The sequence below is a fragment of the Saccopteryx bilineata genome, chromosome 4 (genome assembly GCF_036850765.1).
Source record: "Saccopteryx bilineata isolate mSacBil1 chromosome 4, mSacBil1_pri_phased_curated, whole genome shotgun sequence".
NCBI lineage: Eukaryota > Metazoa > Chordata > Mammalia > Chiroptera > Emballonuridae > Saccopteryx > Saccopteryx bilineata.
The window spans coordinates 32,255,270-32,268,900 of NC_089493.1; the positions used below are offsets into that span (position 1 = coordinate 32,255,270).

General features: G+C 41.7%; 1 protein-coding gene and 1 pseudogene across 2 annotated transcripts in view; one reads left to right on the forward strand and one right to left on the reverse strand.

The window, feature by feature from the left end:
- The window catches only part of DCAF5 (DDB1 and CUL4 associated factor 5), a 129,277-nt gene that overhangs the window by 56,040 nt on the left and 59,606 nt on the right, over positions 1–13,631 (forward strand). For both annotated transcript variants that reach the window (XM_066272533.1, XM_066272534.1), the window contains exon 6: positions 11,433–11,646. In XM_066272533.1, coding sequence (XP_066128630.1) covers positions 11,433–11,646 — 214 coding nt within the window. The remainder of the gene's footprint in view (positions 1–11,432; positions 11,647–13,631) is intronic.
- LOC136336862 (small nucleolar RNA U3) lies at positions 8,369–8,468 on the reverse strand (annotated as a pseudogene).

The window sequence follows — 13,631 nt, forward strand, 5'->3', positions numbered from 1 at the left end:
TCACACAAAAGTTGTAGTACTATATAATTATTCTATAACTTGACTTTCTCACTCATCAGTGTGTGTTGGGAATTTATTCTTATATTAACATATCTAGATTTATCTTGTTTGGCAGTAAAGAATTTGAATCAACTTTCTGACTCTCCGTTAAGGGTCAGCTCAGATTCTTCTAGAAAGACTTTTGTGACCATTTCTACTCTTATCTCCCCAGTAGACGGTAGATAGTCTTCCTGTGTCTCTCACAGCACTGTACATGTTCCCCTGTTAAAACACTGTTTCTGTTATAGAAGGAAATTAATGGTTTTCTTGTGACTTATTAGTCCTTGAGGGTTTCTTCTTCATCTTATTTTATCTTTGAATCCTTGTGCTTAGCACAGTACCTAGGACAGATAGCAGGTAGTCAATAAATGTTTATTCATTAAATGCCTGCATGGATAAATGAGTTACTGAACTATAGGGAAGAGTGTGAAGTGAATGACTTATATGACTCCTTCTGGCCCTGATGCATTGCTATCTGATGCCCTTCTCTCTCTCTTTTTTTTTTTACAGAGACAGAGAGAGGGATAGACAGAGACAGACAGACAGGAATGGAGAGATGAGAAGCATCAATCATTAGTTTTTCATTGCACGTTGCGACTTCTTAGTTGTTCATTGATTGCTTTCTCATATGTGCCTTGACCGCGGGCCTTCAGCAGACTGAGTAACCCCTTGCTGGAGCCAGTGACCCTGGGTCCAAGCTGGTGAGCTTTTGCTCAAGCCAGATGAGTCCGCGCTCAAGCTGAGCTGGCAACCTCAGGGTCTCGAACCTGGGTCCTTCCACATCCCAGTCCAATGCTCTATCCACTGCGCCACCGCCTGGTCAGGCTGATGCCCTTCTCTTTGCTGTGTGAAATAATTTGTCTCCACCTGCCAACTAGAGGTAACTTTGGTTTTTGGACACATTCTCAGTGAGTGGTTCCTGTGACAGGCTGTTTCCTATAAACATGTCTCATTAGTCAGCAGTTTGGCCTTCTTTCCCTAACCCTGTGGAGAGATATTATTTGCCCTCATTGAGAAGGGTGGTGAGGATGCTGAAATTTTAGAGTCCTTTGAAAATTTTGATTTAACTATTATTATATGAATTTAAAATAATGATTGAATTTATTTTTTGTTCTTCTTCTTTTTCCAAGTGAGAGGAGGGGAGATAAAGAGACACACTCCCTCATGTACCCTAATCAGGATCCACCCAGCAACCCCATCTGGGGCTGATGCCCTGCCCATCTAGGGCCACTCACAACCGAAGTATTTTTAGTGCCTGAAGCCGAGGCTCGACAGAGCCATTCTCAGTGCTCAGGGTTGATGTGCTCAAATCAATCAAGCCATTGCTGCAGACAGGGAAGAGAGAGGAGGGAGAAGGGGTGGAAAAGCAAATGGTTGCTTCTCCTGTGTGCCCTGACCTAGGAATCAAACTCAAGACATCCACACACCAAGCCGATGCTCTACCACTGAGCCAATCGGACAGGGCCAATGATTTCATTTCAAATTTAACATCAGCACCACTATCCTGAGAGTCAAGATATTATTTAGAATTTCCATTAAGAAGGTCTTTACATTCCCTACTCTTGTACTTTTCTCAAAGTTATCTTCTGTAGTCCCTAATGAAAGAGGGAATACATGTATGAGATGGCATTCTAAAATAACAGAGTTTCTTTGATTATAGGAGAAGTTCATGTTCACTGTAGAAAAACTTGGAAAATAAAATGAAAGATATAAAAAAATAAAAAGTACCTAAACCCTATATATTCTCTTGTTGGTCTTAGTACAGCCATAAGTTTGAATGTTTATCACTCTTATTTTTATAATTGATTAGGGCACGTATTTATTTATTTATTTATTTTTTTTTTTAAATTTTTTTATTTTATTTTATTTTATTTATTCATTTTAGAGAGGGAGAGAGAAAGACAGAGAGAGAGAGAGAGAGAGAGAGAGAGAGAAAGAGGAGAGAGAGACAGGGGGGAGGAGCTGGAAGCATCAACTCCCATATGTGCCTTGACCAGGCAAGCCCAGGTTTCGAACCGGCGACCTCAGCATTTCCAGGTCGACGCTTTATCCACTGCGCCACCACAGGTGAGGCATTATTTTTATTTTTTGTTTTTTTTTTCTGAAGTGAGACAAAACTCCTGCATGCGCCCAACCAGAATCCACCCGGCATGCCCACTAGAGGGCGCTGCTTCATTGCAACCAGAGCCATTCTAGCACCTGAGGCGAAGGCCATGGAGCCATCCTCAGAGCCCTGGCCAACTTTGCTCCAATGGAGCCTTGGCTGCAGGAAGGGAAGAGAGAGATGGGAGAAAGAGGAAGGGTGGAGAATCAGATAGACGCCTCTCCTGTGTGCCCTTGCCAGGAATCAAACCCAGGACTTCCACACAGCAGGCCGATGCTCTACCACTGAGCCAACTGGCCAGGGCCATAGAGCACTTATTTAAAACCTATGAGATTCATTGTTCACTCTCTGAAACCTGATAGATGAGGTTTCTTTTTTTAATTTGTAACTGACTTCCTAAAATTTAATTACTAATTTCCCTTTGAACTTTTATTCTGTAAATTATATACAAGATATAATTAAGAATCCTATTGACCTAAGTCTTTCTCATTATTGACTGCTTATTAACAGGCAGAGGTATTTAACTCACTTGAAAGATATATAGCATTGTCATATAAAGAGGTGGAGGTCTGGGTGGTCATTGACAAATCATTTTACTTTCTGTGCCATGGTTCTTTGCCCAGCAAAGAGAACATTTTCTTGATGATCTCAAACCTTCTTGCTGTTTCTCTGATTTTATGCTGCTCTGCTGCTGGCCTCTCTAGGTTGGGTTTTGTGGGAAGACAGATGTCAGGAGCCATATGAACCTTGGTGGTGCCTATTGTGTTTTTTTTTTAATGTTTTAAAGTCAGGTTTTTTCAAACTGTGGCTCATGAGCCATTAGATCGCGCATTCAGTAGCTATTTATTGAATGACTGTTATGTGCCTGGCACTGTTTAAGCACTTGAGTTACACAGGGAAAATATATAAAAGCTAATAGTCTAGTGGAAAGGACGAAGAAGAAAAACTAAATGAAATCCATACAAATATGTGATCAGTAAGATGGCAGGCAGTTCTTGTAGTGGAGAAAAACCGGGCAAGGGAGACAGGGAGTGTTGGAGAAGTTGCATGTTTTACATAGGTTATGTGGAATTCAGAGGTAAGTGAATGATGCGTGCTCGTACCTGGGGAGGGACATCCTGCGCTGCGGGATCTGCAAGTGCAATGGCCCTGAAGCAGAAGCTTGCCTGGCGGGCTCTAGGAACAGCGAAGTGCAGGAAGGTAAGCTCTGGGAGTGAAGTCAGAGCTTCAAGGTTTGAGAATAAGGAGGAACTATATAAGGCCTTTTGGGCATTGTAAGGAATTTTGTTTTTACTCTGGTTGAAATGGGGGTGCCACTGGAGGATTTTCAGCAAAGTAGTAATGTGATCTGACTGTGGTTCAGCCTCCCTCTAGCTGTTTTGTTCAGGATAAACTAAAGCATGGGTCCAAAAGTAGAAACAAGGACACAAGGTAGGCAGCTCTTACAGTGATCCAGTGGGTCATGAAATCAATTTAGATGTCATGGTATTTATTAAATAACAAATATAGAATAGAAAATCAATGCATTGCATATAGTACGTGTTAATTATTGTTTAATGAATTTGTGCTAAATAAGGGTGGTATACTAGGATGCAGTATAAAATGTACTTATGACAAAGGATTAGTATAAAAAAGTTCAAAAGCCATTCTAAGACATTTCTATTGCCAACTGGAGGTGACTTTGGTTTTTGGACACATTCTCAGTGAGCGGCTCCTGTGACAGGCTGTCTTCCTGTAATCATATCTCATCAGTCAGCAGTTTGGCCGCCTTTTCCTTTTCCTTTATGCTCCTCTCCTTTCTTCTTTTTGTATAAGAGTTCTTTCTTTAAGTGAGAGGAGGGCAGATAGTGAGACAGACTCTTGCATGTGCCCTGACCAGGATCCACCTGGGAATCCTTGTCTGGAGCTAATGATCAGACCAACTGAACTATTCTTAGTGCCCTGGCTGACGCACAAACCAATTGAGCCACTAGCTGTGGGAGGGGAAGAGAGAGAGAGAAGGGGGAGTAAGAGGGGAAGGAGGAGGGGGAGTGAAGCAGATGGTTGCTTCTCATGTGTGCCCTGACCAGGAATTGAACCAGGGATGTCCATATGCCGGGCCAGTGCTCTACTCACTGAGCAGCTGGCCAGGGCCAGTATAAGATTTCTTAATAGAAGGTACCAAATTGTGATTTTTGTTTTCAGACATTCTTCTGTTTAGGATTTTTTCTACAGTTTGCCTTTTTCCCTCTTGAACATTTCCACAGCTTTGTGTCCTTGTACCCAAAAAGTCAGTACACTCACCCCAGTTTCTTCTCCTGCCATCAGAAACTGCCTGTTTACCTACATAAATATCCACTTCCTCTGCACTGTTAACTGTTGCTGTGGCAACTGATATCTAAATCTTCCCCCCTTCCTCTTGCTTTTTTCTTCCTCCTGCCAAGCACTATTTATTAAATTCTCCCTCCACAATTTTATACACTGTGAGGTCAGGGCTGATGCTATGAAGCGTCTTTTGGAAGGTAGAACCAGGAATAGTTTTTTTCTTTAATTTTTATTGCTTGATTTTAGTGAGAGAGACAAGAACATCGAACTATTCCTGTATGTGCCCTGACTAGGGTTTGAACTGGCAACCTTTGTGCTTTGGGACAATGCTCTAACAAACCAAGCTATATGGCCAGGGCTTTCTCTCTCTCTCTCTCTCTCTTTTATAATAGGTTTAGTTTTTTTTAAGATTTTATTTCTTGGCCCAGGCCAGTTGACTCAGCGGTAGAGTATCGGCCCAGCATGTGGATGTCCAGGGATGATTCCTGGTCAGGGCAACAGGAGAAGCAACCATCCTTCTCTACCCCTCCCCCTCCCCTTCTCTCTCTTTCTTCCCCTCCCTCTCTCTCCCCCTCCCTATCTCTCCCCATCTCGCGCCATGGCTTGATTGGTTCGAGCACATCGGCCCTGGGTGCTGAGGATGGCTCTGTGGAGCCTCTACCTCAGGTGCTAAATATAGCATTGACCCCAGATGAACTTTGCTAGGTGAATCTCAGTGAAGGCCGCATGTGGGAGTCTGTTTGTCTATCTCCCCTACTCTCACGTGGGGCAAAAAAAAGAAGATTTTATTTCTTGATTTTAGAGAGGGAGGAGAGAAAGAGAAGGGGAGGGAGGAGTGGGAAGCATCAACTCATAATTGTTTCTCGTATGTGCCTTGACTGGGTAAGCCTAGGGTTTGGAACCGACGACCTCAGCATTCCAGGTCAATACTTTATCCACTGCACCACCACAGATCAGGCAGAACCAGAAATAGTTTTAAGACAAAGGTTTAAATGGCTGCCTATGAAACCTCTCTGTTTTGTGCAACTTGAAGTAAAGGAGTGTTTTGAATATGCCAGGTCATGTGATTAACTGAGATGACTAAATGTTGAGTCCCTAATACTGTGGAAAACTCATAAGTGTTCTAGAAAAAGATCTGTTATGACACTGCCTCTTAACTCATTTTGAGATCTTGGTTAGTTCTGCGTAGCTTTTGGTATCTTTGGGACAAAGGGAAAAAACTTGGACTCTAGATCTTCAACTCTGAGTATGTTCCTATTCTGGAAAATGATAATTCGAAGCATTGCACTGCCTATAATAACTCATATTTGCTTTGTGGGGGGACTGGATGTGCCAAAAATCTCTGCCTCAGACCTGACCAGGTGGTACACAGTGGATAGAGCCTCGACCTGGAACACTGAGGACCCAGGTTCAAAGCCCCGAGATCACTGGCTTGAGTGAAGGCTCACCAACTTAAGCGTGGGTCACCAGCTTGAGACTAGGATCATAGACATGACCCCATGGTCACTGGCTTGAGCCTAAAGGTTTCTGGCTTGAGCAAGGGTCACAGGCTTAGCTGGAGCCCCCCGGTCAAAGCACATATGAGAAACAATCATTGAACAACTAAAAGTGCCACAATTACAAGTTGATGCTTCTCATCTCTCTCCCTTCCTGTCTGTCTCTGTCTCAGTCTCTCTGTTTTTCTTGCTAAAAAAAAAATCTCTTGCTCAGAAATTTAGTCAAGGCGCCTCTGCTGACCTCAGTCAAACTTAAGAATGTTCAAAAAGGGAAGGAAATTTTACTGTGTACACTGAACCTATATCTATGTTTCAAGCCAACCCAGAGAGGCTTGGCAGTGAATCATATTCTGAGGAAAATAAGTTTGTTCAATCACTGATCACAATGTGTTTTTTTCAGGGTGGTTGTTCAACAGTTCTGGTTTCCTCTAGAGAAGTGTCTCAATCTTGGAACTGAGGCTTGTATTAGAAAAAACAAAAGAGGAAGCCCAGGATCTTCTCCTTCCTACTCATATAAAAGAAATGGTTAAGGGATTATTGGGACCCTGAACACATTTGAATGGAACTAGTATGGGCTGAGACTCCCTGAACTTGTTCACTTTTTACCGAATTCTAATGTTGTCTAGGAATTCTCCTTCTATAGGTTGTGTTATTGGAAGTACAAAATGATCCATATTCCTTATAGGTCATCTTGTCCTAAAGCAGAAACTGGAGGGGAGAGATTTTCCCCTTCCTAGTGTAGACCTTGGTCTTGCCTCTCTGGTTGTACAATACCAGCTCTGATGTCTGTGATTTGGAATAGCAGTGCCTTGTATCCAAGCATTTCACAGATCCTAGGAAACTTTTACATAGAAATGAGGGGGAAATTCATGCCAGTGGGCTTTGGGAAATCTTATTGGCCCCATATAAATGAATTACTTAATTATGGATTTATGGAAATCTAGATTTGTGGAGCCTAATCTGGGATCCTTTATGGATGTTCTGTTTTGTGCTGCTGGATAGGATTCTCCCAGTCATTTACCCTGGAAATATCCTCCATTTGTTTCTCTTCTGTTCTAAGGTCTTAGCCTTGGCCAAGTACTTTTTAAAATGTTCTTTATACTCATTCAAGCAATAAGGAATAAACTGAGTATTTGGGTGAGGGAGGTAAAAAAAAACCAGGAAACCATACCAGTGAAGAATATATTCCTGAGGTTTGGGGTTATCTTGCTTTTCATCCTGGGTCTTTTGCATACTGACCGTTGGATCACCTCCTACCCCATTCTTACTGCATTTTATGACAAATCCTTGGTGAAGATAGGTTTGAAATAGGTTTTATTGCTTTTATTTTTTTATAGGTATATTTTGATTTGAACTTATTTTAACTTGTTACTAGTCCTTTCAAGATACTGTTCATCACAATTGGGTGTGTAATGGTGGCCATTTTCTCTGGAAAAGTGGAGATAGTGGCATCACCGTTATCAAGATCAGAGCCCAGAAAGGAAGTCAGGATTGAGACATTCTTGTTATATACAAGTATCCTCAGTTCTCCAAGAGGAAATGAGAAACTTTAGGGAATGTGTTGAGGACTGAAAAGAACTATTACAGGCAGTGTCGGTGGAGTGGTGGAAGAGTAGTGGAACTCGTATCTTAAAAGGAATTGGAGCCTGACCAGGCAGTGGCACAATGGATAGAGTGTCGGTCTGGGATGCAGAAGACCCAGGTTTGAGACCCCGAGGTCGCCAGTTTGAGCGCAGGCTCATCTGGTTTAAGCAAAGCTCACCAGCTTGGACCCAAGGTTGCTGGCTTGAGCGAGGGGTTATTCGGTCTGCTGAAGGCCCACGGTCAAGGCACATATGAAAAAGCAATCAATGAACAACTAAGGTGTCACAACAAAAAACTGATGATTGATGCTTTTCATCTCTCTCCGTTCCTGTCTGTCTGTCCCTATCTGTTCCTCTCTCTGACTCTCTCTGTCTCTGTAAAAAAAAGGAATTGGAGATCTTTTTCTTAATAAACCTGGGGGGCTGTAAAAAGTACCATATGGTGTGGTTGGCTTTTAAGTGAACCTCTGGTAATCTTTTTTTCTCTACACTTGGGTCCCCCCTTCCCAATAGCCCCCACTCCCTCTCCCTCAAAATTCCAAAATAGAACAGTGTTTCTCAAAGCACAGTTTGAAAATCACATTTCATCAGCCTCGCTTGTGTTGGTGCAATGGATTAAACGTTGACCTAGAATGCTGAGGTCGCCAGTTCAAAACCCTGGACTTGCCTGGGCAAGGCACATATGACAAGCAACCAGTGAACAACTAAAGTGAAGCAACTATGACTTGACCCTTCTCACTCCTCTGTACCTCCTCTTACTGTAAAAATCAATAAATAAAATTTTTAAAAATTCACATTCATCAGAATTAATTTGGATTTCTTGTTAAATTCAGGTTCCTGGGACCACTTTCCAGAGTGAAGTAGAACAGTGATTTTCAAGTGGTATGCCACAAGAATTTTTAACAAACAAACTATAGAAATGATCCCTGAAAGTATAGTCTTCACAAGAATTTTTAAAACATGCAATACCTATTTCTTTAGTCAGGGGTACTGACCTCTTTTCCCTTAGATAGACTGTCAAATAAAAACAATGACAACAGCCAACACAATAGCCCTTCAGTGTGAATGCCCTGTCTTAAACCATTAATAAATAGGTCACATATGTAATAAACTTGCATCTTATTGGTCACATCACTTAATAAGGTTGCATATGATTGGTTAATTCTTGTTACCAGAAATCTTTATGTACAAATATGGGCACCTGATTTTTAAAAAGGTGACTTTGGAGCAAAAAGGTAGGTAATTACTATTATAATTATGTTATTTATTTATTTTTAATTTTAGTAGGAGGAGGGGATACAGAGACAGACTCCCACATGTGCCTGACTGGGATCCACCCAGCATGCCCACTACGGGGCGAAGCTCTCTGCCCATCTGGGGCTTTTGCTCCATTGCAACCGGAGCCATTTTTTTTAGCGCCTGAGTTAGATGCTATGGAGCCATCCTCGGTGCCGGGGACCAACTCACTCAATTGAGCCTTGGCTGTAGGAGGGGAGGAGAAGAAAGAGATAGAGAGAGAAAAGCGGGGAGAGGGGGGAGGTGGCGTGGAGAAGTAGATGGGCACTTCTCCTGTGTGCCCTGGCCCTGAATTGAACCCAGGACATCCATACACCTGGCCGATGCTCTACTACTGAGCCAGCCAGCCAGGGCTATAATTATTTTTTTTAATCAATTAAAATTATACATATTTTTGGTCAGATTGGCAAAAAATATCTTAGTGTTCCACAGAACTGTAGTAATTAGCTCATGTGTGCCATGAGATGAAAAAGGTTGAATATCACTGAACTAGATAGAATATCTGGGGGGCATCCAGTGATTCTACATTGTTAAAAGCCCCAGTGGATTTCTCATGCACATTACACTTAGAACCATGAACTATAAAGATCTTTGACGTTATACTGTGACTGTGAGGACAAACTGCTTCTAAGCCTTTTCCTTCTGATGAACTAGGTCATGCTCACCATTCTCATTAACAGGAATCATCTGCAGAACCCCTATCCAGAAATTACTATTAACATAATTCACTTTCTGGGTTTCTGATGTCATGTCATTCCTCTGGAAGGAACTGAATTTTGCTCCCAAACATGAAGTTTTAGTCACTGTTGCTCTTTAGACAGCTCCCCTAAACACTCAAGGGGCAAGATTCCTATGTACCTAGCTCTCTGTATGAGAAATAGGAGTTCCCTACCCAGAAGTATAGACAAGAAAACAGTGACTCTCCTGGAGACCCCTGTAGAATGCCCAGATTGTGAACGTAGGTCAAAGAGCTTGGCTGAGCATGGGATGGGCCCAGATTCCTGTCCTGGGCAGACTCCTACAGGCCTGACTTAGACTGCTGAGGAAGTTCCTGTTAACCGTTGGGAAGGGCGTTTGCCAGAGGCCCCAGCTTTCCTGTCAGGGATGCCTGAGCTGATGCAAATCCCTGCTGCTGCTGTGGCTGGTGGGCATGGCCAAGTTTCTTTTTGTTGAATCTTGTTTCCACCCCTAGCTCCTCTCCAGTCCTACAGATGCTGGTTTATTTGCACACTCCATACTGATCTTGGATTGAAAGCCTCTCATTGTTTTTGAGCTCAGTGTTTAGATAACACCACATGCCTGTAGCAGCTAGGGCACCCTATAAAGGAAATGTCTGGGCTCTAACAGCCCTGTCATTCATTCTTGGTATGTGAATGACTGTGGCCTGTGTTTAGGACCATTATAAGAATATTTCTCTGCAAGGATTATAACTTGAGGCCTGCAGGCTTCTTGATGTTTGGAGTTCTAGGGACCAGTCTAAGTCTCCTCTCTTTCCTGTCACTCCAGTCACAAGAATTAAAGTCTGTTTGCCCGAGACTTGTTTTTACACACAGCTGTAGGACCAGAGCATTCTTGCCTCTGGCGGGAAGACTGTTTGGGGGGATACAGGGCTGACCAGCCAGTGGTGGTGCAGACAGTTTTTATGACCAGGCCAGGCTGGCAGCTGTCTTTGCACCGTGATGTCAGAGGCTTCTTTCCTCATGGGATATCTTCTTTCTCATTCCCTCAATTTTCCTCTTCACTGTCTTAACAAAAAGAAAGGAAAAGAAAAAAAATCTGATTACTTTTTTTCAACATTAAATCTCCTCTGGTAGTATTTTTTTTTAGATTCTTCATAGGATATATTTTCAAGCCTCAAATAATTGCTTTTGAAATGAATGATAACTAGTATCTCCAGTTCTTAGTATAAATTTCCAAAAGCAGAATCCAGTTACAGATGTGGTAAAGGAAAACAAGTCATCTTGTTTTTCCAACTGTTGTAACGGCTGCTTTGCATTTAATTAAAATTCTTTCTTTAATATTTACTCTTGAGTCATGCCATATGGAATATAAAAATTTTCTCTGAACAGATTAAAAATTGAAAAGTAATGACAAGTAATAAAGTGATATTGAAAAATATTCAGAATTAATTATAAATTGTTATTCTTTCTAATGGTTTCTTATGTCTCAATATAAATGATAAATATATCCTTTAAATACCATCTGTGATTAGCCAATCAATATGGACACAACTCACCTCCCAGGGTCTTGATTTTGTTGTTAGTTCAGGTAAATGAAATAATGCATCATAAATAATGTATCATTTTAATATGTCTCTTCTTTCAAGATGCTATTGTTATTTTTGTCCCATAAATTACTGGTAATTCACCTTTTGGAAATTGAAGAGGGAAACTGGCAGATTAAACAACTTGCTTTAATGTAATCAAGTAACTGCTCCTATCCTCACTATTACCTTCAAGCCTACTGCACAGAAATATCTTTCTTCTGAAATTTAGCTGTACAAGCTGGACAGGAACCTGGGCACATATTGGGAAGAAATAAGTGCTGTGTGTTTTGCAGACTCTTGTCCCACCTGTCTCATGCCCAATCCCTGTGCTTTGTGCCTTCCAGTTCCCTCCTACGCTATGGTGGCAACCTATCCCTTCAAAGTGCCATGAGTGTGCGATTCAATAGCAATGGGACCCAGCTCCTGGCTCTGAGGCGCCGCCTGCCCCCTGTGCTCTATGACATCCACTCCCGCCTGCCTGTGTTCCAGTTTGACAATCAGGGTTACTTCAACTCTTGTACCATGAAAAGCTGCTGTTTTGCAGGAGATCGTGACCAGGTAAGTGCCTTCTGCATCCTACATCCCATACTCTTGCTTTCCTCTCGGACTGCTGTTTTTGTGCTGGTCTCCATATCTCTTTACATCATTTCAGATAGAGACGACTGAGGGGAAATAGTGAGTGTCTGGGGATGTCCTGGCTGAAGGTTGAGTTTCTTCATCAGAGCTACCATTCAGTAATAATGAGGCACACACCATAAACCAAGGCTTGCCACAATATGGTTCTGAGCGACCTAGCTCTGCCAAATTTGTGAACAGATTTTAAGGTCTTAAGAATATGTCATTTCAAAAGAAAGGAAGTCCATGGAAAATTAGCCTGCCAAAAGAAAAAAAAAAGACTTTTTTTAATGTCAATAAAATGCAATGATGAATGAAACACCCTAAGTACCATCCAAGAGATATATATCCTGAATGGCCTCTTGGGATAGCATCTTTTTCTCGGATGAAATGGGCTGAGCAGCTCTTTTGAAAGGAAACCAGATGCTGACTCTTTTTCTTTTTATTGCCAACATCACAACTGGGAAGGAAAACCCAAACTGTGTTTCTAGCCTTTTCATAGTCTCACTGGGAATTGAGATACTGATGTTTACTTAGAGCTGGCAGTTTAAAAATATTCTTGCATTCTTGACTGTCTGTCTTGGCCGTAGAAGTTCTGAAGTGGGTGTCAGTAAATGGACCAGTTGGACTGGTCTGAGTAACCAAGCTGAATAAAGATAAATGTAAAGAAAGATTGATCAAATAAACAAATAGATATTTTTTTTCTTCTCAAACACAACAAATATTATTGCTGCTTCACATTTAGATTCTCCTGCTAATGTTTAGTGTTCTCTTTGGGTCTGTCAACTATGTCAGATTTTGATATGTAATTCTCACATGTTGTACTTCATCTCTTTAAAGTTATTTGTGTGCATGGGAAATAAATAGTTCTTTGAGAACCTGTGAAGTCCCTGCTTTTTGAAGGCAATAGCTAGAACTTTTCTTTCTATGTTGAGATTGCTAGAAGCTCCCAACATCATAGCTTAAAGATTAGTATATGTAGGCCCTGGCTGGACAGGGCTTTGGCCCAGTGTAAGGATGTCTTAGGTTCGATTCCTGGTCAGGGCACACAGGAGAAATGACCATCTGCTCCCCCCCTTCTTTTTCTCTTCCCCTCCCGCAGCCAGTGGCTCGATTGTGACCCCAGACACTGAGGATAGCTCCACTGGAGTGCATTAGCCTCAGGCACTAAAAATAGCTCAGTACTTGAGCATTATCCCTAGATGGGGTTGCCAGGTGGGTCCCAGTCAAGGTGCATGCGGGAGTCTGCCTTACCCCTACTCTCACCTAAAAAAAAGCGACAGATTAGTATATGTAGTAGGAGCACAATACATGCTTGTTGAATTGAATTGAACATGAAAGACATTGGGAATACCTTTTAAGTTGTCTGGGCTAGGGATTTCCCCTTTTGTAAATAAAGAATATATATAGTATCTAAATTCAGAATTTATGTTCAAGTCTGAGTCCTGGGGCCTATTTAGCTGCAATCCACACTTGAAACCACTAGGTGGCCTCAGTTATACAAGCATTATCTCTTTGGAGAGGCCACAATGCTAATAAATTTGTTTTTATAAGCAATTTATTTCTTGGGTGGGAAGAAGCAGTTCCTTCTTCTTCTTATTATTTTTTTTAATTTGAGAGAGAGAGTGAAGCATCAATTTATTATCCATTTATTTATGCATTCATTGATTGATTCTTATATTTGCCTAACCAGATATTGAACCACCACCTTGGTGTATTGGGACGACTCTCTAACCACCTGAGCTTCCTGGCCAGGAACGAGAAGCAGTTTCTAGAGATGATCAGACTCACAATAGAATAGATCATTGTAATTTGTTCTGCAGAGTGATTTAGTTTCATTTAACTGTGGAAATAATAACTAAGTACCTCCTCCTCTCTTTCTGTCTTCCTTCTTTTCTTTCTTCCTTGCTTTTATTGATCAACCTCAT